The sequence below is a fragment of the Pteronotus mesoamericanus genome, unplaced genomic scaffold, assembly GCF_021234165.1.
Source record: "Pteronotus mesoamericanus isolate MK-2021 breed Mesoamerican mustached bat unplaced genomic scaffold, CSHL_Meso_final contig_68, whole genome shotgun sequence".
Lineage (NCBI taxonomy): Eukaryota > Metazoa > Chordata > Mammalia > Chiroptera > Mormoopidae > Pteronotus > Pteronotus mesoamericanus.
This window is the reverse complement of record NW_026555234.1, coordinates 32,529,202-32,552,249: the sequence shown is the minus strand read 5'-3', so window position 1 is coordinate 32,552,249 and position 23,048 is coordinate 32,529,202. Positions and strand designations below refer to the sequence as shown.

The 23,048-nt window shown below is 39.9% G+C and overlaps 1 protein-coding gene across 3 annotated transcripts in view; it reads right to left on the bottom strand.

Moving 5' to 3' along the window:
* Window positions 1–6,079: 6,079 nt before the first annotated feature.
* The window catches only part of KIT (KIT proto-oncogene, receptor tyrosine kinase), a 78,343-nt gene continuing 61,374 nt past the window's right edge, over window positions 6,080–23,048 (bottom strand). The window contains exons 8-21 of one of the 3 annotated variants that reach the window (XM_054582191.1): window positions 22,044–22,158; window positions 20,210–20,403; window positions 18,932–19,044; window positions 18,711–18,837; window positions 18,335–18,439; window positions 18,132–18,242; window positions 16,839–16,989; window positions 14,876–14,967; window positions 14,225–14,352; window positions 13,056–13,178; window positions 9,684–9,795; window positions 9,470–9,569; window positions 9,026–9,131; window positions 6,080–7,879 (exon numbers count right to left, since the gene is read on the bottom strand). In XM_054582191.1, the coding sequence (XP_054438166.1) occupies window positions 7,751–7,879; window positions 9,026–9,131; window positions 9,470–9,569; window positions 9,684–9,795; window positions 13,056–13,178; window positions 14,225–14,352; window positions 14,876–14,967; window positions 16,839–16,989; window positions 18,132–18,242; window positions 18,335–18,439; window positions 18,711–18,837; window positions 18,932–19,044; window positions 20,210–20,403; window positions 22,044–22,158 (1,706 nt within the window). In that variant the 3' untranslated portion in view covers window positions 6,080–7,750. The remainder of the gene's footprint in view (window positions 7,880–9,025; window positions 9,132–9,469; window positions 9,570–9,683; window positions 9,796–13,055; window positions 13,179–14,224; window positions 14,353–14,875; window positions 14,968–16,838; window positions 16,990–18,131; window positions 18,243–18,334; window positions 18,440–18,710; window positions 18,838–18,931; window positions 19,045–20,209; window positions 20,404–22,043; window positions 22,159–23,048) is intronic. The other 2 variants (XM_054582192.1, XM_054582193.1) reach the window with 2 other exon arrangements.

Below are 23,048 nucleotides of genomic sequence, written 5' to 3'. Positions count from 1 at the left end.
CCCACACTCTCACTGATCTGAAATTCCTGATTTGCGTCCCCCCTCAATACTCCTTTCTACACTTCAAACCCCAGCCCCCTCTGCAAGCACATATTTTTCTCACGAGGCTCAAATGAGCAAGAGTGTTTTTTTGAAACAAAAAGAGAAAAATGTTCTTGGGAGATATGGGGAAGTTCACATGGTACATAAGGGAGTGGGCAGATCATGAACCTGTGAAATCAACAGATAATTCCAAAGCCTCACATTAACTTTTACTTCAACTGCCACTCTCTCCCACATTTAGAGGAGTTGGCAATGAGCAGCAAAGTAGTTTTCATTTACCTTTTCCTGAATTTTCTTGTATTTTTTGAGACGAAATGGCTAAAAGATCACCTAAAGCCCGGAGAAACACAAAAAGGGCAGGCTCCTAGGCCAAACACATGGCTGACACCACTGTTCATTCCCAGGATTCAGAGGTCAAACAAACTAGCACTGGCCTCTCCATTTCACTGCTCATAGCCGTGGGCTTTAGGGTAAGACAGAGAGCCCCTCAGAGGCAAAGTTTCCTCATCTTTAAATGCAGATAAATAATACCTACCTTCTAGCGTTATTATGAGGCTTAACTACAGTAATATGTATAAAACATCTGATAAATAAATCCAGGCACATAGTAGACATTCAATAAGTGAATTGTCTACTATTGTCATCATCATATCACCATTGAAATCATTACTGATAATTATCCAGACAAGATGGCCCACCAATTATCACTGTCATTTTTATGACCGAAACATTCAGAAAGGTCCCAGAGAAAAGAAATGAGTCAATGAATGAGTGTATGTTCTAAGAGAGTCAGATAGGTGGTGTCTTCCTATCAGGCAAGAATAATTGGGAATTAGTTTGTTAAAATTATTGGAATGCCTATTTACTGCAGAGAGGAAGCAGGGAAGCTTGGGACTGTAGCAATGCCCTAAAATTGCATCGTGGTTGCAAAACGCTATCCATTGTATAAAGTCACTGATTCAGACACTCATAAGTGGATTTTACGGTATGTTAACTATACTTCAACAAAGATGCTAAAACATATTCTCCATGGACTGGGGCTGAAAGGGGATTACCTTACAGTGTAGAAAGACAAAAAGAGCAAAAATATGAAAAGTAGATTAAGAGACTTGGAGGGATAAAGTGAGAGACTCTAGGATGCATTGAACTGGGATCCTAGAAGGAGAAGAGAAGCAGGATGGGCAAAGGCAACTTAATAAGGGCTGAGAATTTCCCAGCGTTGATGAAAGATGCCAATACATAAAATCAAGAGGTCCGAACAATCACAAATAAGGAGAAATAGAGCTTCAGGCTTATACATACCATAGTGAAATTACAAAAACAAACAAAAAAGTTAGAAGCCAATAAAGAAAAAAAGATGGATGACTATCTTCAAAAGGGCAGACTGATTTGACTTTTCAAAAGCATCAGTGGAAACCAGGAGAGTGGAAGTAAACATGTTGAAAAATATAATTGCCACCCTTGATTTTGATACATAGTGAAAATATTTTTCAAGAATAAAGGTGAAATAATTTAGAAAGCAAATCTAAGATTTGCCACCTACAGACTTCCACTAAAATGAAGTTCTTCCCCATTCTTTACAGTCACTGGAACTTTAACTACTCAATGATTAATTAGGTTCAGTCCCTAATTTTAAGAGGCCCAAAATCAAATCAAGAGTTATTAGATTTAGCAAGGATACCCATTTAAATTTCAATTTCAGATAAACAATAAATTTTTAGAATCTGTGTTCCTCAAGTATTGCATGGGACAAGACTGGGTGTCTTGTTTTATCTGGCAAGCCCAGTCTATACACGGGAACTATCAGAGACATAGATGAAACTTGTCTGTGGGTAGGTGACAGCCACATCCAGGGGTTAGATGAGATAGACCACAGCTTAGTGGGAGTGTGTCAGAGGAAAGAAGACAATAAAGGGCCAGACCTGGAGTTCTGACCTTTAAAGGGCTGATGGAGGAAAACTCAGAGACACGGAGGGAAAGCAGGCAAGGAGGAGGCAAGTTCCAAGGAGGAGGGGTCCCCCATTGCAGGAAGTTTCATTCATTAAGTATTGAGTGTCTGCTGCTGTTTTAGATAATCATTGAAAAGAGAATGCTCTGAGGCCGACACTTGGGCGATCATTTTTGTAGTTTCTTAGAGTTTTTAGAGATCCAATTTCAGTACTCCACTGAAGACCAGGTTACCTGCTATAATGAAGAGGGTTTTAAGGTCTTTCTGTTATGGATTAAATTGTATGTCCCACCAAATTTAAATGTTGAAGTCCTAACTGTAACTCCCAGGACTTCAGGAGAGCTTATTTGGGAATAAGGTCATAGCAGATATAATTAGTTAAGATGAGGTCATACTGGAATATGGTAGGCTTCTAATCCAGTATGACAGGTGTTCTTACATCAAGAGGGAGAATTTGGACACAGATACATGTACTGGGGAAGAACACTGTGTGAAGAAGGCCAAGATTTGCAAGGCAAAGAACGTCATTGGTCACCAGAAAATCACCAGAAGCTAAGAGAAAGGTGAGGAAGATTGTTACACAACCCTCAGAAGGCACTAACCCTGCAAGCACCCTGATCTTGGACTTCCAGCCTCCAGAACTGTGAGACAATGAATGTTTTTAAGCCACTCAATTTGTGGCCCTATTTAGCTGTGTATAATGCACACCCACGTTTTTGTGTGCATTATACACGGGATTATTATATCCATGGTGTGTAATCATCATACCCATGTATAATGAGCATCCTTATTTTTCCCTCAAAAACTTGGCAAAAAACATGCACATTATACATGGAATACGGTACTTTACAAAAATTATCTCAAAGGAAGTCTTCCTAGCTGGCCCCAAGGCCTCTTCTGGGGGGCATTTCCCATGGAGACGCTGACCCTGATGACCCTCCTCCCAGGGTCAAACCTGGGGTATGGGACATCTCCTCAGTCTTCACCTTCTATTTCTAGCCTAGGGCCTTCTCCTTGGTACCTCCAATGCCTTTCCCACCTTGTAAATAAGGAAGAGAATTACTGCCACTTTCCCTTCCTCTCCACCCTTCCCTATTCCCCCAAGGCCACCTTTACTTCTCCTTCGTCCCACAAAGCAGCTGTGCAGGCCTGGTAAGGCTGCCCGAAGAACTTTTCGAGTTCCCCTTTCCCTTCTCCCCAAAGCCTCAGCCCTGGTGTGAAATATGAAGCTGCCTTCGTAGCCCGTCTGGAGGGAAAGCTGTATTTTCTTCTATTTCCAGGCTTTTCTGGATTCATTTCCTCCCAGATGGCTTACTCCATGCTGATGGAATGTTTAATTATTCATTCAAAGTATATTAATTAACCACGCATGAAGCACTGTGCTAGCAGCCTCAGGAGTGTCTGAGACAGAGAACACCTGTGCCTCAACACAATCGAAACTTGGTAATCATTTAAAGGTATCGGGTACATTTGTCCTTCGACTAATTCCAGTTGACTTGTCTGGGCTTCCTGTAAGCTTAGACTTTAAGGCACTTGGTTCCATGGGACAGAGTCCTATGAGACATTGAGTGACGTCTGCAAGAATGAAGGAGTGGAGATGCCAGCTTGGACAGGCCAGATATTTGCCATCACTGAGTACAGAGACTCAGGTCTAGTTTCAGATTTTGGCTCCACATATTACTAAGTGAACTTGAGCAAGTCTTAACCGCCTGCAGCCTCAGAGCAATTGAACCTCAAAGTCTCTGGATAATTAAATATTTTAACAAGTAAATAATAATAAAACCAATGACTCTGGAACATGTATGTATTTTATATTGATTTATTTTTAAGTCTGGATAGAGCAGAGTGAGGAAGAGATAAGACTAGAACCCCAATAATTACAGTACAAGGCAGAAGAGACTGTAAGAGCAGTAGGAAGTATGGAGCGCCATGGGAACTCAGACCAACTTCCAAGTGGTCTGTTGGAAGAGAATGGACACTGTGAAGTCTGCAGATGGAATCAGGAGAGTGGGGCATGTTTATGAGGCATGTAATGGGAAAAAAAGGCCAGAAGACAAACTAAGACAAGAACAGAGAGACTTAAATGCCTAGCTAAAAAGTTGGGATTCTAGTAAAAGACAGAAATCTCTGAGTCAAGTGTCATTGCAAACCAGTACAATATCATTTACATTCAAGAAAAAAAAAAACAAGATGCAAATTTTTGTATAATTCTTTATGAGGTGACAACTGAGTTAGGCAGGTACAAAAGCATCTTATTCTTTCCTAATGAGACTTATTAGCCATGACAAACATTACCATTTTGGAGCACTATTTATATATTAGGCGTATGAACAAGGCAGTTTTGACAGCTTCATATTAGTACATCAAAGTAGATAGTACTATTATGACAACTGAGATTTCAAGAGCTAAGCTGCCCAAGGTCACACAGCAGCAGTGACAGGGAGAGGGCTAGCAAAAAGATGGGAACCCATTTTGAGCTTGAACATGAAGCACCCGATACCACACTTTGTTATTAAAAGCTGGGCCACGTGGGGGACACGGCTACAGACAAATAATACAGGGGCTGTCGATCACTTCTAACTCAAGATTTCGCACACATGAAAAGGTCCAAATGACACTGAAAACATTCAGATATGACTTGTTTTGTGGTCCATTATCATTCATTCTTGTCTGAAATAATGATAATCTGATTGAAATGTGGATCAGTTTTTCACTGATGTGCTCCTGGCCACTCAGGCCCTTCCTGATTTTAAGTGATTCTTCTTCATTACAGGTCGCCTTTCACCATTCCCTTTCTTTTCAGGAGATACGTCTGCAGATGCAGATGCCACATTGATAATAGAAATCAAGACTGATGGTGTTCTGCATCCATTCTTAACAGGACTAGGTGTTTCAGGATGGCTCTTTGCTTCAAGCTGGAAGAATTCGCAGCCTCTGTGCAGGATCCGATGGTCTACACAGTGTCTCCTGATCACAAAGGGTGCTCCAGCTATAAGACAGTATTGAACTAACAGGTACAAGTCATCTCCCTCCAAGTGAGTGGTAGAACCTTAACTCAGTTCCAGAAGTGAGTGTAAGGATTGGAAGGTGGAGCATGAACATCTGAAGATGAACTAACCTCTCTTCAAAACCAAAGCCAACAAGAACACAAACCACTTTCCTGTGGGAGACTCCCCATGACAATCTTGTAAATTAGTTTACTCTTCATGCTAATTTTTAGACAATCTCTCTGAGGAGAAACCATGCCAGTTATATTAGATGGAACATTAAACTGCTTTTTGAGTATTATTAACCCACAAAAATGGTTATTCCACATGAGTCAACCTAATGATAATCATAGTAATGTGGAGAATTCTCCAAATGTTTTCTATATTTATTTTTCAATTCAAATGGAGACAGTGAATTGTAACAAGAAGGTAAGAAAATATAGTACATACTAAATTCTTAATGAATGTCTGTTGAATTTCCAAGTATGTAACAGTGATCTGAGGCTTGCACAGCTCTTATGCACACTAGGTACAAAACTTCCTAATGTCAAGTGAATGCACCTTACCACTTTAAAGTTTAATTTCACTAGGCTTAAAATAATCAAAACAATCCACTTGATTTATATATTTACCTTTTTATTAGAATTCCTCAGAACTGTCAACAATTGGACAACATATCAGGAAAAAAACACATGGAACACCGATATCCTTTAAACTTGCACCGCTTCCATATTTACACATAAAGTTACTGTATATATAAAAAATATTTTCAAGGACTCATGGGCTTGGGGATATTCAAAAGACATTATTGCTACATTTCAATATTTACAAAAAAAGCCACAAAATAATTTCAAACATTAAGCCACTGCAAAGAAACATCTGATGTAAAAAAAAAATTATAAAAATATAAACTTTCAAGAATATCCAAGACAAAACTCTCAGTGAAGTGCCCCTGAAGTACCTAGACATCTACAGTTAACAACCACTTTTCTTGCTCTAATCAAAGTCAACAGAAACACAAAGGAAATTTTCAAAAGTATGTCAAACAGTGACAATCTTTCGTTGACCAAAAAAAAAAAAAAAAAAAAAAAAGGCAAAAAAAAGGACACCAAAAACCCCAAAACCTGTTACCTTTGGAAAGGTGCGAGAGCATAGAACTCCAGTGCAAATGGTTACTTCCAGATAAATGGCCACAGTTCTCTAACTGTCATCTAAGGGACCTAGAGGGGAAACCGTGAAAGCAGCATACCTGAATCTTGCAAGACAACACACAAACCTTGTCATGTACATATGGACCTCTTACAGTTTGGCAGTGATGAAAAAGAAGGTAAACTCTAAGAATAATATCCAAGCTACAACCTAACGGGTAAAATTTAAATACATTTCAGTGGGAGAGTAGCATTAATAAGGTCTAAGGAATGAGTACAGTATGTTGAGTATAAATAACAGAGTGCCTTAAGTGCAGGTGGATTGCAAATAAATAAGAACCTAGGCACTCCACGTCCTATATGCCTCTACGTAAGCTTTGGGTAAGCTTCTCAGGACAGCTAGGTGAAGGGAATCAAGAGCAGCATGAATAGTGAAAGCCAAGCTACTTTTTGGGTACTGAAGGACCCTCTTGGGCTCAAGGCAAGAATACCCCCCAAAAGATTTTTCTACAAGCATACACACATGCGCACACATACACACATATATACTGGCCCGGTGTCCAGGACGTGCCTGCAAAGGAGGCTGAATCTAAGTTTTATTTCCTGCTCCAAGCTAAGGCAGCACTATTTTCTCACTCCTGCCAGAGTCATGCAGTCAATCTTTTTCAAATGGCATCAAATCCATTGAACACAATGCCATTGTGAAGCTAGTAGGCTTGTTGTGGAGAATCTATGAGTAAGTTCATTGGCTACAAGAGGAGATTTTTGTTAAAACTGTGCTTGACAATTATGCCTTCCCTTTCTCTCTGTCTCTCTCTCTCTCAGAGCACTATGTCCTTCAAACTTGCCTGGCTCCTTATCTATTCCTACATACAGCAGACTTGAGCCAGAATTGTATCCAGAAACGACAACTGTGGGTTTTCCCCCCTCAGATATATGAACATGTACAATTGGAGGATGAGTATATACAAATGCAGGCTGGGGAGGCCCTCTTGCCAATTCATCTCCCTAATAGCAAACTCTGGTTAGAAAGCAGGTCAGTAGCACAAAGGCTCACGCTCAGCAGCAAGTCTTCATTCATGCTCAGGGAGCATTTTTTTCATGGTCTATGTCTCATTCCCAGCATGAAATAGAGTTCTGAAGCCCAGATATTCACAGACTCCTGACCTTTGTCCTAATAACATTCTATTTTCCACATCAAGGGCTTAGCTTTCAGCTTCTAATCTTGCTACACCATCATATCATTATGGATGGTTACGAGGGCCGAAGGTGACTACTGCCATTTATTCAAATAAACTATCAACCATACTTTTCCTACAGAAATAGAGAAGGCTCAGAAAAAGGACTCAAGGTGTCTAAAGCCCATCCAACCCTCCCTTTCTCCAACTCAGAATCATTTTTCATTACTGGGAGCTACTCTGCTATGGAGAATAGATGCAGTTTGAACCCTGGCAAGGGGGACGGGGACTGATGACAAAAATCATCAGCCACTAAACTGTGCTGATAAAGGCAGGATTACAGTAGGTGTCCATTATCCTGGAGTAGGATGCTAGTTGAACAAAAGAGTCATAGAAACCAGAAGAATGGGGATCGCTGCACTGGGGAGACCCCAGACGTGTTTTGCTTCAGACATCTTCATGAACAAGCAGAGGCTGGGTGGATGAGGCGCTGCTGCCCACGGAATTGATCCGCACAGAATGGTCCACCACCACGTTCTCCTGGTTGGGGCTCCAGTTTGCTAAGTTGGAATAAATCTGAGGAAAACAAGTCCATAGTCAATATAGTATTCCCCACACTGAGCACAGTGATGAACAGGGCACATTTGTAGCTTCAGAATCACAAATAACTTGACAAAGACTATTAAACAAAGAAAGTTGAAAGAACTTCACAGTCCCAAACCAAATCAGGTAAACAAAAGAAAATGTCACTTTTGCTTTACCCCTCATTCTCCCCAAGGTCCAATTTTGTGGGAAGTAATGGCCCAAAAAGAAAAAAAAAAAAGTGCTTTTTCTGTTAGGACACTTCTAGAAACAGGAATTACCTAATCTCTTTAAAAGCTTTATAAATCTAAGAGGCTGACTACAACCCAGCAGCCCATGTAACTTGCTGAGAAATCAGTGGCCCTTCCATGGGTCTTCCACTGAGAATCAAGCACTTGGGCAGAAAATGCTGTTTCATTTGAAATATGTCTTGACACCCAGAAGAGCAAGCTTTAACCCAAAAGTACCAGTGGTATAACACTTAGAAAAGAGAGCTCCAAGCACACAATCCAGAAAGAAAGCAACTTAAAAAATCTGAGTCAAATTAAGGAGGCATCTTTCTTAAAAGAGGAAGAAAGAATAGATTTGGGTTTTGAATTCCTCCCTCCCCAAATCACTGGGAGGCATCTCACAACTTCAAACAACTCTTCATTCTTCATGGCCTGTGGGCATGGCAGCTCTCTGCCATTTTCCGGCTATGCTTGTTTGAGCAGAAGGCTTATTTCACTGCAGTCATAGGCTGTCTTTTCTATGCTTTTATTCTAGTTCACATCACCCCAACCCTCCAAAAGCTGAACGGCCCTGACATGTGAGAGAACCTATGCCGACCCCATGACCAGCATTTGGGGTGGGGAAGGAAATGTCGCAAATCCTTATGGAAACTTCTACTTCCACCCTTCTGAGTGTGAAGCCCTCCGCTCTCTTCCCCCTTCATCTCACATCCTTCTATGGCTCAGAAGAGAGGTTTTGGGCAGAACGAACTTGTTTCCTTTGCTTTACTGTCCCACCCAAAGTCCAATTTACAGCCTAAGCCAAGGAGAGAAGGGATGGGGAAGGTAGTGCCCACCCCCAGAGCCTGAGAAGAAGGACACACCTGAGACAGAAAGAAGGGAGATGCTGGGCCCGGCCAGCGGTACTCACATGATTGCTGCTCTCTGAAATCTGCTTCTCAATCAGCTGAACGATCTGCTTGAATGTCGGCCTTTTTAGGGGATCAGCGTCCCAGCAAGTCTTCATTATGTCATACCTGCAAAACAAGGGCCGCGTTCCATCACTCCTCAATGCGTTTCACCAGTCCTCAGGTGCATGCCGTGCAATGATTCCAAAAATAATTCCAGGGCTAGGCAACTGGACATTCTGAATGGCATGCTCTATGTATGAAATGCTGCTGAAACCTTTTGTGCACGTGGTGACAAGAGATTAGGAAAATAAGCTACAGAAATGACATTCGACTAGGGTCCTAAACAGGAACCAGGTGACATTTCAAACTGGCCTACTCGAAAACCCTCAACATCTGGGCTTCTGTCTTTAAAACGAAAAATAAAAGGGGAAACATAAGCTGAAGGAAAACATCTTGGCCCTTACATTTCAGCAGGTGCGTGCTCGGGGCTCAGCATTCGGAAGCCTTCCTTAATCATCTTGTAGAATTTAGAATCGACTGGCATTCCTGGGTAGGGGCTGCTTCCTGAGGCACAAATGGTTTGGAAATCAGTGTTAGTCATAAGAAAGCAGGACACTGATAAAACCTTAAGAAGATGCTCTGAGCTTATGAGGGTGTTTTTGGCAAGGACCATTTTACCTAAAGAGAAGAGCTCCCACAGAAAAATCCCGTAGGACCAGACATCACTTTCAAATGTGTACACACAGTTGAATATGCTTTCAGGTGCCATCCACTTCACAGGTAGCCGAGCCTGTCATGGAAGCACAATGTTAATTAAGGAGCTCCAAAAAACTGAATAGAGTATGTTCCTCTAGATGTAGCTCCATCTGAGAGGTGGAGGTGAGAGCCTACCTGTCCTCTCACAAAAGCCTTTTATCTATATGACTTCAGATGAATCCCAACTACCTCCAAAATAGGCAGCACACAAGTATACTATCCTTATTTTCAAGATGTGGACACTGAGTTGCTACAGCACAAGCATCAGAGACAGACAGACATAGGCTCTAATTCTGACTCCACCATCGGCCTTGAGTGACACAGGCTTGTCAGTTACCACTGAGTATGTTTTCCCCTTTTCCTTTAATACTAGAAACATGGCTTCCCCACAATAAGAACTGCATTTCCCAGCTCCTTTGTAGTGTGGTATAGTCATGTGACTCAGTTTTTGCAAGTAAGTTACAAGTGTTGTAGGGAAGCTTTAGGAAAGCCTCTTTAAAATACAGTTGGCATGTGCCTTTGCCCTCTCGCCTCTTGTCCTGCCTTCTGGATGTGGTGGCCTCACTAGCAGTGGCCATCTCGGACCATGAAGATTAGGACTACACCCAGGGATGGTAAAAAACAGAAAGGGGAAAGATTTGGTCCCTGAGCACTTCATGGAGCCCCTACAATAGGCCTGGCCTGCTACTCCTATACTTCTTTTTTTCTTCTTTTGGGTTTTCTATCATATACAACGAAAATTATCCCTAACTAATACATTGGGAAAGGTCACTTAAAAATCTATAGCTAAGCCTCTGTATTTTCTTCTATAAAACAAAACTAATACTTCAAGTTACATGAGCTGTTTTATGGGTTAAATGAGATAATGAGGGTCAATATGCTTAGCACAGTCCTGCCCGACTCACTAATACCTGAGAAATAGTGTGGCATAAGCAAGCACTCAGTACGCAGTGGGGGTCTATGACGACTGACTATTCCAGGGAGGTGAGTAGCGGACTCAGGGCTTACATTCAACAGCTGAATTTCACATCCTGAATCCTTTCTACTAAAATCGAGCCAAACTTTGCATGACTATTCCTCCTAAAGATGTTCTGGATTCCTGGATCTTAATGTACCACAGAAAACTAAAATCAATCCTTCCCTTAATCCATTTAGAATCGAAAACTAAGACTTTTTTTTATAGTCTTAAAGTTATTTTAGCCTATAGGGAAAAAAATGTCCTTCCAATTATCCTCCCTGACCCTGAGATTTTGTGCTAAAGCTCCTATAGGGGCTCTCAACCTGAGGTCTACAGGTATTTTGAATTCAGGCACCTGTGAAGGTAGAAGGGAAGAAATGATATTCCAGCTCACACTAACTTCAGAATGAAGTTTAGTATTTCCTTAAATTCTGAACAAAGGCAATTAAACACAGTAGTCTGAGCAGTACCTGTGACTTTGTCACCAAAGTAATCACAACTATCTTCATCATAGTACAGTGCTTACATTCACCGTCACTTTGAAATTACAGCAGTTTTTAGACCCACAGCTATAGCATGTAATTCTGTGTAACAAAGCACATCTATTGCCATATCACAAATTTACTTTTTAATATTTTGATAACTGTATTTCAATTTCACTGCACTCTTAATTATCCTACTTATTTTATTTTGTACATTTAAAACAGTGCTTCTGACAAAAGATCCACAGGATTTGCCAGACTAAGAAAGAGACCATGGCACAAAAATGACTAAGAACCCATGTAAAAATGGAAGGACTTTCAGAGAAATTGACACAACAAGGAGATCTTGGGGCAGTAACAAGCTATATGAGGTTTACATCCTTTTTTTAACTTGTCCATAAATTTTCCTTACTCAGTAGCCCAGTGAAAGTGACATCTGAGATCAGTTAGTTCAACTAACTTGAGGTGGAGTCCACAATAGGGAAGCCTAGTAGGAACTAATCCATCCTTGTTAATTCCAACCAAGGTCACTAACCAATAACAAGCTATTAATGAACTGCAGCATAATCATTGTCATGATTATGGATATTTCACATAAGACAGCTATAAAGAATAGTCAGAATAAGTGCCATATAATTATTAGCTACAATGTGCCTGGCTCTATTCTAAAGACTTTGCATATATTAATTGATTTAGTCATCATTACATCTTTATGGTGCAACTGACAGTATTATTCCCAAAAGGAGAAAAACCACCATTCAGAAGTGTTGGATAATTCTTGCCAAGTATTACACAGCCACTAGATGGTGGAGCCAGATTCGAGCTTGGCGAGACTGGGTCCAGAAGCTGCTACCTTCTTCCTTTTGTCACTATTCAGAGGACTAAACAACAACCTTACATTCTTCCTTCCAACAGTGCATGAGGAGGAAAAGAACATAATTTTATTAATGGTCCTAATCATGAAATCTAGCTGCAGAGGAGATTTATTAGAAATGCATGCTTTGATAAGGAAGGTCAACTGACAATGTTTCTACAAAGCCAAGTCAAATACAGCCAACCCATAGAGATGCCATAGTGACGAAGAAGAAAGTATTACCTTATCATAAGGGGCACAAAGAGCTACCTCCAGGAATAAATCTGGACTACAGAAATGGGCCTGGGAAAATCATGTAGAAGACTATATATACAGGACTTCCCATATTAATGGGGGACTGTTCTGGAAATCATGAACTCTATCAACCTCTACAAACCCATTTCATCTCAGACAAACATCACTAAAATGTACTACAACTCTTCAAATGTGAAGACATTGCATTCTACTCTCAAGAGTTTATGATACAATGAAAACTGGCAATGAAATAAAGCACTTTGAAATAAGATCACCATGTTCTATAAACCGAATATAACTTACGAACCTATTTAGTAAGCTCTCTATTGATTGTAAGAGCCAACATTCTGTCTACCTCTTTCTGAACATTATCTTAGATTTTAATCTTTTTCACATGGCCTGTCAATCTCAAAATAAAATTCTCCCGCTGTGACCTTCAAGTTCACATTTGTTTCACTGGAGCAAAATCGAATTCATTGCTATTCGCTGGTTCTAATGAAAACTAAGGCTATTTCTGTTTCCTTCACATGTCCCATAATTACACAATTAGAATTAGGAATTCTATTATCGGAATGTTAGTTGTAGTAATGTTCAGCATAGCATGCAAATTTTGCTGAAGTACACTTAATTTGACTGCTAAAATGCATGGTATCTCAAAGGTAGGATTTGCATTATGAAAATCATAAAAAACAGTTCTTATGAAAACTTGAAACTAAAACCCTTCACTGGACTGTCAAGGTACTCACGTTTCCTTTGACCACATAATTAGAGTCATTCTTGATGTCTCTGGCTAGACCAAAATCACAAATCTTTGTAATTCGACCATGAGTAAGGAGGATATTTCTGGCTGCCAAGTCTCTGTGAATACACTATCAGAAGAGAGGGAGAAAAAGCCATTTAACTTTATTTTAAACCTTTAAAGAGTGAAAACTATGTTTAATACTATAATGCTGCTTATGTTGTACAAATCCAATACTTTTGCTTTACATTTCAATTATTTGGTGCACCAAAAACAAGTATCTAAATTATGCCTTGAATGATGCTCCAGATTTGTGTTTCACATCGTTAGGACCTTAATTACTATAATCACTTTCCTAAACCAACTTGAATAAATGCTTTCTTGGGACTGCTTTCATTCATAGGAAAATACATTAAATAGCTGTATCATATTTTTTACACTGAAAACTCATTTTGCATGCTTCTCTGTAAATGTGCTTTTATAGAATTTCTAAAAGGTCTTTGGAACTTCAACTTGACACTTTCCAAGGACACAGGGAAGAAGCTCTTTATTTCAGCCATCCTGTATCCCTCTTTTAGTTTGGTAATTGTTTGTAAATGTCGCCCATGACACATAAGAGTTGGCTCTGTGACCTTTTCCTATTTTGTTCATCCTACTTCCTCAGGAATTCCTTTTACCCGTCCTGAGATCATGTTCCCTGTTTTGGTTCCATCATTCCCTTCCCATCCCCATTCTTTTCCCAAATGTTTATTATTCTCTCTGATCCCTAATTCCCCCAACACTTTATAAACCATACAAGCAATATTAGTAGTCCAACTTTAATGAAACCCAAGTATATGCCTCCCCAAGCACTGCAGCTATATGAGGTACTCTTTCCTTTTGCTGATAAAATAATTACCTATTTCCTAACAGCTTCTATATCCTAAAAGCCAAAAGGTATAAATGAATTCATTGCATATAAAAGTATTCATAGAAAGCTCATTTAGACAGGATTGAACTTTAAAGCTTATAAATGAGAACAGGAATTCCAACGAGACAGCAGTTGGAATATAAAGAAACTAAATTTCCTCTGCTTTTGGTTACCACACTTTAAAATGACACTCTGCATTCTAACTATGGCTCTAAAATGCTTCATTCTGGTGAAAAAAGATTCTTCTAAAAATCACTCCCACTTACATTCTTTGAGGCCAGGAAGGCCATGCCCTTTGCCACCTGGTAAGAAAAGCTCAACAAGTCTTCCAGGTCCAGGGCCAACTCGTCATCTTCCATGATGGCGGGAGTCACATCTCTTTCTATGTACGAGCCTGTTGAGAGAAGGATTTTGTTATCAATGAACATCTTAAAGGTGAAGAAAACAAAAGACAGTGAGTGACATCAATAACAAAGGCTGGTAAAGAACGAACCGATGCGAACTTACAGGCCAATGACCTCCCCCAGTGTTGAGGACAGGTAGATGTTGAGTCACAAACTAATATTCACAATCCTGGGCTAGGTTATAAAACCTTTACAGGAGAAGGATAGTGGATTCATATAAAAATCTCCTATTTTTGATATGCAAAATAAATATTTGAAATAATCATATATGCAAAATGCATATTTAATATGCATATATTTTCACAGATGCATTACGATGCTTAGATACAATAACCCATGCTCTGACTCTGAACACCCCCTGGGAACCCTTAACTGCCACTGACCACTATTGCCATTGCCATTGAACCCTACTATACAGGAAAACTGGTCACTACGAGGAAGAGTGTTATATTCTATGGTGGTATATGAGGACTCCTCTAAATAAAGTTGATTTATCGCTTGATGGGTACCTACCTATTCTTGCTGATCTCCTTTTGTCTGCCTTGGTTGGTACGACATAAGAAACTCCGGGTTTCATGTCCATGTACTCATTAGTACTATCATTACTGCGAGAGAGAAAACATCCATGAGACCATGATTGAATAAAATGGGAAATGGGGGAAGCACCGTAGGGGTGGGCTCTATCTCCCCATCCCCTTTTACATAAGAGGCTGATTTTATTCAAAGAAAATATTGCCAAGTTTGAATGAAGAAAATCTTCCTCCGTAAGAGATGAATTTTTAACATTCAACCTTAGGGTCCAATCCCCAGGAATGAGAGGGGTTTTTTTTCTGTTCTTGAGAGACAAGACTCAGGTTAGAAATGTTCCATCTCTTGACACTAGAGATTTAATGGAAAACAGAGCCCAAAAGCATTATCCCACATTACTTCAAACTCTGTAAATTAGCCCCAAGAGACAGGATGAAAGAGACAAAGAACCAGAGTTCCTGAGATGTGTTATGGGGAGAAGACAGAGATCATTAACATACAGCAACTGATGGAAAAAGGTTTAAAAAAAACAAGTTTGGTTCAGATGAACACCAATAATTTGGATGATTTTCTGAACCATCTGGACCTCTTGAATCTGCAACATTTGGCTGGAGAGTCTTCAAGATTTCTAGTACTTCCTGCTTGTGATTAGCATAGAAACACCATGACAACTATCTCCTTCGGAGTGTGTGGATGGTTCCAGTCCCATATGGGATCCCAAAGCACAAAGAACACCACACAGGACTGAACAATTTAGGCCACTATTTCAGAAAGTAAAAAATACATGTGAGACCAAGGCTTTAGAAATAAGGCAAAGTGGCTCATTTGTTCATATAAAGAACATATGCTCTGGAGAAACTAACAAAAGGTGGCTGGTACTGTGTTTTACTACCACTTGACAGTACTCGAGTTTATAGGATTAGAAAAAATTAAAAAGCTTCACCTGGGGTTTAAAATTTTAACCAGAGATACAAAAAGGGGCTTTAAGAGGTAACTGTCCATCAGTAACATTTACTGAGGCCTCCTTAAGGGCCTAAAGTTAAGAGATTAGGAGACCAAGTCTTCCCATCTCAAAATGTAGGGAATACAGTGAATAAAGAGAAGAGAAAAAGCCCACCACACAACTACAGAAATATAAAGTATAAGGGATGGGGCTTGAGAGCTATGATTTCTGTTGGGCTGAGTGAATCTAGGAAATCTGTTTTACTGGTGGATCTTAACAACATTTGGAAAAAAGAGGCAAGGCTTAGCAGAGATTTCTATTCAAGTTGTAAACCACAAATTCTCCTTAAAGGAACTTGAAGCTCTTTACACATTATTTAAATTCAGAATGCTATCAATGATGAAAGAGATGAAAATAAGGTGCAGAATTTCTTAAAATATGCTACAGTAGTTGCGCCTTTTTATAGCATAATGAGTTTTTTTAAAAGGGTAAAGTATATAGAAATAATTTAGAGGTAGATGGCAAGAAACCTACATGCAGAGTTATGTTCAGAGCTTTCTGCCATTCTGTTAAAAGTTTTAAAGGAATGTACTGTGACAACTTGACAAGCTTTCGCATTTTCCCTATAAACAGTGTCTCGCTGTAAAGATGCATATAGAAGCAGGCTCTACAGTATAAATGGAATGACACTCAAGAGCAGAACCATGACAAGGGAAACAGGTATCTAGTTCTCACAGTTGGACAGAACAAATGTTTAGGAAAAAACTAAGTATGCATTAAAAAAAAAAAAAGAGCAAAAATCTAAGTTTAACACTACCTGAATCTTTAAAAACACTATTGGAACTTCGTGAACTGTTAATCACATTTAAATGATTTAATAATTCTGATTTTGCACCTCAAAGTACCTCAGTTCATTTTTTTTTTAAAGAATCAGTCTTAATTGCAAACCCTTATGACCCCAGAGCTGCCTGTCAACAGCTGACTATTTAGGGAAATCAGTCTTACCAGGAAGACTCCTTTGAATGCAGAAGGTTCTTATATAGTGCTGCTTCTGCGTGATCTTCTTGCTTTGAGCAAATAAATGAATCACGTTTTCTCCTCAAAAAATTCAAAAGATCACCATAGCAACAATATTCTGTAATGACCAGGGTGGGCCCTATATGCATATGCAAAAAAGTTAGAAAGAACTAGTCGAGATATACAGACAAACCCTGACTCCCATAAAAATACCACAGGTTCATCCAGGTCAGTAACATTCAGTTTCAATAGATAAGCCTACTGGGTACCAACACAATCCTATCTATTAACACTGCTCATCAAAAAGCAGCATTATGTGGATAAAACCAAACATACCAGCCCCTTTTTACCTAAATTTCTGAGTGGTTAGGGGCCAGGTATGACTGCTGGTTATACTATTATCAAACTTCCTACGTGAATCCTTGGATTCACTTCTGCTCACACACAGTGGGGCTCATGAGGGCGCACAGTGAAGCATAACAGAAAAACCAATGTCATGGAAAGCGGGCTGAGACCCGTCAGAAAATGGGGGAGACCTGGAATGACAGGGCATTACCTGTGCTCTGAGCACTCTAAGTCAAACATTTTCTTGGTGTTGTGAATGCCTAAAACTGCAGCTCTGAAGTTAACAGGCACCTAATTAACTTGGGCAGAAATTTCTCATGAACTATTCATGATGTGGTGAAGCGACATTTATGGGGACTGTTTTAAGAAATTATATAAAGTTGTCAACTTGACCGTGGAGCTCTCCAGATCTCAAGGAACAGCTTCTTTCACATGGCTTTGTTCCTTTAGACCAAAACGAAATTCCCGATGGGAGGCTCAACGGATGCTTCAGGATTAGAAATTTATTTTTAACAAAAGTGAAGTGCTTGCCTCACTTGGTGCATATTTGAGAGCTGGTAGGCTTAAAGGCCTACTTTTAATTATGGTATGCAAATGACTATTAACCCTTTAGGGACTTCATCCAGCAAAATATAAAGCCTGCGAGATAAAAGTAAAAGTTTTCTGGACAGATAAGATATTCTCCAGATATTCAAGAGGTCAATGTTTTTGACGTGACATATAATATAGCACAGTAACTAAAGTATGTCCTGGACTGTCCCACCCCATGATGATAAAACTAAGATATTCATTTTTCAGAACAATAATGGGTGGGGGTTGGAGAATCTAGCAAGAAGTAACAATGACCTGGGTAAAAATCTTGCAAGGAACTTATTAGTCGAGCACTGTCAAAATCATATCAAAATTTCCCCCCTTTTGATAATTAGTTGGCTTTACCTCCAATGGTGCATGCTCCAAGAAGATTCACAATATTCATATGATTACCGAGGTAACTCAAGACTTTGAGTTCAGACATTAGGGCTTCTCGTTCTGTTAAATGGGCACTCGCTAAAATTAGAAACATCTTATTTTAGCAAAAAAAAAAATTTTGTTTTTGGCAAACTGCTGTTGGGCACATGCAGTAGCCTGAAGAAACTTACGTTTGAGCATCTTTACAGCAACAGTCATGGCTGCATCCGACTTAATTAAGCCATAAGCTGTGGCCTCAACAACCTTCCCGAAGGCACCAGCCCCCAAGGTTTTCCCTGCAGAAAGAAGACGACAGAGTGAATGGTGGTGGAGGAACCAAAGGACCACTGTGTAATTTTAACAGCAGCAAAGGAATTAAGGACAAATTTGTCTATATATATTTCCTTATAATGAGCTTTATGCCAAATCTATCAAAGATGGTGACATTTCACAGAAAACACTTATTGTTACAGGTGGAATAAAACAAAGGAAGCTATTGAGGTTCCCTAAAGTCATTGTTATGTGTACACAAAAAGGTTCCTTGAAAAGTCCCTGCATCATACTGACCAAAGCTTAGCCTGTTTCTGGGAAACTCCCATTTGTGATCATAAGGAAGCTGCGTTGGGTCTATGTAAACATAATTGTTCCCATTTATCTCCTCAACAACCTTCCACTGTACTTCATACATGGGTTTCTGGTGGGGGGAGAAAGGGAAAGATATATTATCTTTTGATGATCAATGTTTCAATCATTAGAGTGCTCAGAACACAGAACAAATAGATGGTTACCTGTAAATATTTGTAGGTCAGAATCATCACAATAATGCACATTATACCGGCTGCAATCACAAAACCAATCAGCAAAGGCGTGAAGAGGGTGTGGGAATGGATTTGCTCTGAAACTGAAGAGGAACATGGAATCACAACCTACCAGCAGGACTGGGTCTTTGCTATAGCCATCTAACTCCAAACCGCCCACCTCCCATCATATAGCCCACGGCAGCATTCACAGCCAGTGCATGTCAACTGCTTGCTTTGGTTATGATCTTACTCTTGTTATTCAAAGAAATCTTTTTAAATAACTTTGAGCCAAATCGTAGGGAAGAGAGCGGGAGATGTCCATAGCACAAAAATAATTTTATGCCATTTGTCAATGGAAAGCAACATCTGAATGAACTTTGTACTTCAACCAAATTCCTTCCTTTGACAGCTTTTAAGACATTTTCTTTATGGATGGTTTCTATTTTTCTATTTTCTTCTTTAAGTGTCCCTGTATTTTCCAAATTTTTTTGCATTGAGCATGAATCTTTCCCACAACTGAGAAAAACATTTTTAAAGTGTTCTTTTTATTGCCCCGTCGGAAAAAAATCTATGATGAAGAACAATGTAAGACTCTTCCCCTCATTACTCAAAAACTGAAAATACCCCCACTTTTGGCACTCGTCTTTGCCAACTCAGGAAAAACAAAAACTGAGCCCTAAGAATGTAGGTGCTCCGTTCTTTGTCTTCCAATGTCATACCATTCATCAATGTGTCCACAAGGATCATTTAACTTCTGTTAAGAGAGCTAGTCACTCATGAATCAAATTTTAGAGATGTTAAAGAAATAGCTCACTAACATGACTTCGTAAAAAGCAGTGTTAACTTGCTGACATAGTGTCTGGTAATATGTTAAAATAATTGATTTTAAATGGAATTTAGGTTTTTAAACTTCCCTAATTCTGTTTGGATATAAGGTAAATATATCCCCCTATTTTCCTTCTCTTCCCATTTTGAATAAAACAATTGGAAATATACAATTTATTATATATACATGTGTGCATGCATGCATGCATACATACATACATACATGGACACATGTACAAAATATATATAGTGCATGGTTAGAATTACTGCATATGTTATATTAACAGACTAGTAGAGAATGAAAGTGAGTTTGATGACAGGACAGTGCAATGTAGATATTACCAGAAATGACATGGCCAATGATGGGATGGACTTAAAATCATGACTGATATGGTAGCAGAGCCTAAGCATCCCCTTAAATTGGATTAAAAAGAAATATACCTTTGCTGTTACCTTTAAATGCAAAGTTAAAAAAGGCAGAACTCTTGCCCACATCATTGTAAGCCCTACACTCGACCGTGCCGTTGAGCTTGAATGCACTGTAATCAATGGAACTTTGAATCACTAGCTTTCCAAATGGCGACACAGAAGAGTTCTGTATCTGCACGTCCACCGGCCCGATGGGAACGGAACATCTAGGAGGAAGCAAACAACAGCCCAGACTTACTCCAGGAAAATCCACTGCTCAAACACCCTGGGGATAATTGACCTTTCCTTTCACAGCCAGGGGCCTCTGACAACAAAGGATCATTTCTATGGCCCAGGGAGTGGGAAAGCACTGTGGGAGAGAAGACGGAGGTGTGGTTTTGGAGGTGTGGTTTTGGAGTACCGCATGGGTTTGAATCCTGACTCAAACACCTATTCGGCTTATTTCTGATCAGCTACTTCAAAATCTTCAAGGCTCAGTTCCTACAGCTGTAAAATTGGAATAAGATGACCCATCTTGGAGAGTTAAATGGTTAGAAATGACCTAAATATCCTTAAAGAAACTAATAGTGAAAGGATGTACGAAGGGCTGAAAAGGAAAAGCATTGAGGAACAAAGCATTGTCTCAACAAGGATCACCACAGGTGACCCCAAAACCCCAGTAGAGGGGACCCTACAACCACAGGGTCCCTGGAGGCAGGTACAGGTTATCCTGTCAGGTTGCCCTCCAGGTAGCAAAGACCCTGTATAGAGCCAGACCCTGATGACTCCATTTAAATTATCCCTCCCACCCTGCCCCCATACGCCTAGCAGTCGTCTGTTGCTTGCCTTGCTTTATTTTCCTCCTTCCCACTGAACACCTGCCTACGTTATTTGTGTATTTCATCTTTTGTCCATCTGTACCCATTAGAATAGGAACTGATAAAGGTGGGACTCAGGTGTGTTTCATTCACTAGACCAGTGTCTGGCATACAGTTGGTGCTCTATAAATATTTGTTGAATGCCTGACTGTAATTACTGGGTTGCTTCCACTGCGAGTAGACTTGCTAGGGGTCTTGAACCATCCCTATTATTCCTCATAGAAAACACTCCACTAACACTCAGCTGAAAACAACAATCCTATATAACCTCTTTCAACTTGTGATAAAAAGGTCTATTCAATGAAAAATAAAATTTCTACTATTATCCTGACTATTCCATAGTGATGTTACACCAAGCTTTTAAAGCCTGAGCATAAAATACCAACTGATGGATAAAAACAGCAACGTTGACCCCATTTTCATCTTCAGGTAATATGAAAGGACAATTTAAGGCTTTAACGTGGATTCTCAGGGAGAGGAAGCTCAATGCCAGATGTGCTCTGCTCAGGAGCTGGGCACCTAATCAAGGAGAAAACCGTCTTAAAACACGTAGCTTACAAACACCATATGTATGCTGTAACTGCACGATCATTACTTTTTGGTAACTTGGCAATTAACTTCTGAGGTACTATTTTTCATGATAACTACAACCACATTTCCCACACATATTACCTCCTGTGTATAGAATGGAAATCTAATTACTCTGCCCTGGAAAATTGCTTTATCTACCTGCGGGCTAGAAATTGCATGATAAATCCAAAAAGATAACCACCAAAATAGAGAAGTCACTCAGTAATCATTTTTCAGCAAACAAAATTAATGCCTACCAAGAAAAATATAGCAATTATGCCATCTCAAAAACCACGTGCACAGAAAAAAAATAACCATCAAAATAAAGCTTTTGGGGGAAAAAAATCTGAAAACAGTTGAAATTCAACTGAATTGCAGTCCTTCCTTCCCTTCTGCATGTTCTAAAATCATCACCTCACCTCTGCTCAGATCCTGGACAAAAATACCAGTCTATCGTGGGCTCTGGGAATCCCGCTGCCACGCACTGGAGCATGCCATTCATGAGCCCCTCAAGAGTCAAGATTTCTGGTTTTGCTGCAAGAAAAGACAAATAGCCATGTGTCAGACTGCTGGAGAACCTCACCAAGATTTACTCCACTCTTTTAGAATCCATAGAACCTTCTTGAGGCTAAAGAAGGACCTTAGGGAACATGTTATTCACGGGGAGAATCCGAACCATGAATGGAAGGTACAGGGAGGGGGTTGCAAAGGTCAGGCCAGGAAAGGCTTGCACAGTTCAAGTTGCCCAGCCCCAGCAAGGACTATCCACCCTGCATACACGGGGGTCTCCAAGGACTCCCTGCTCTAGGGATGGTGGAAGCAGAGAGCACAGGACCACCTGGCAGGGTTTCTGTTTTCAGTGAGTGGATATTTGAAAGACTGTTTCTAATCAAGACATTACCACTCCAAATTATTTTATTTTAAGATTTTATTTATTTATTTTTAGAGAGGGGAAGGGAGGGAGAAAAAGGGAGAGAAGTGTCAATGTGTGGTTGCCTCTCGAGAGCCCCCTACCAGGGACCTGGCCCGCAACCCAGGCATGTGTCCTGACTGGGATTTGAACTGATGACCCATTGGTTTGCAGTCTGGCGCTCAATCCACTGAGCCACACCAGCCAGGGCTCCTAATTATTTTAAAAGTGACAATTCTGTTGAAAGGATTCCTGAAATCAGGATTTCCAGTTATTGTGGAGACTAAAATGGAGGAATACAAGGAAAGAGAGGCGCCCCCGCAATAATTCCCTCTTTTTTTAGGGGAGTAGATGAAAGGTGGTACAGATAAATAGCTGAATCACCCTATTCACAGAAAACCCAAAACATAGGAGCAAAATACAAAATGGGCTTTTAACTCCAAATTTTTATTTCAAATGCAAAATACAGAAAGAAAATTAGAGGAGTCTTTATTCATACATATTATCTAAACTT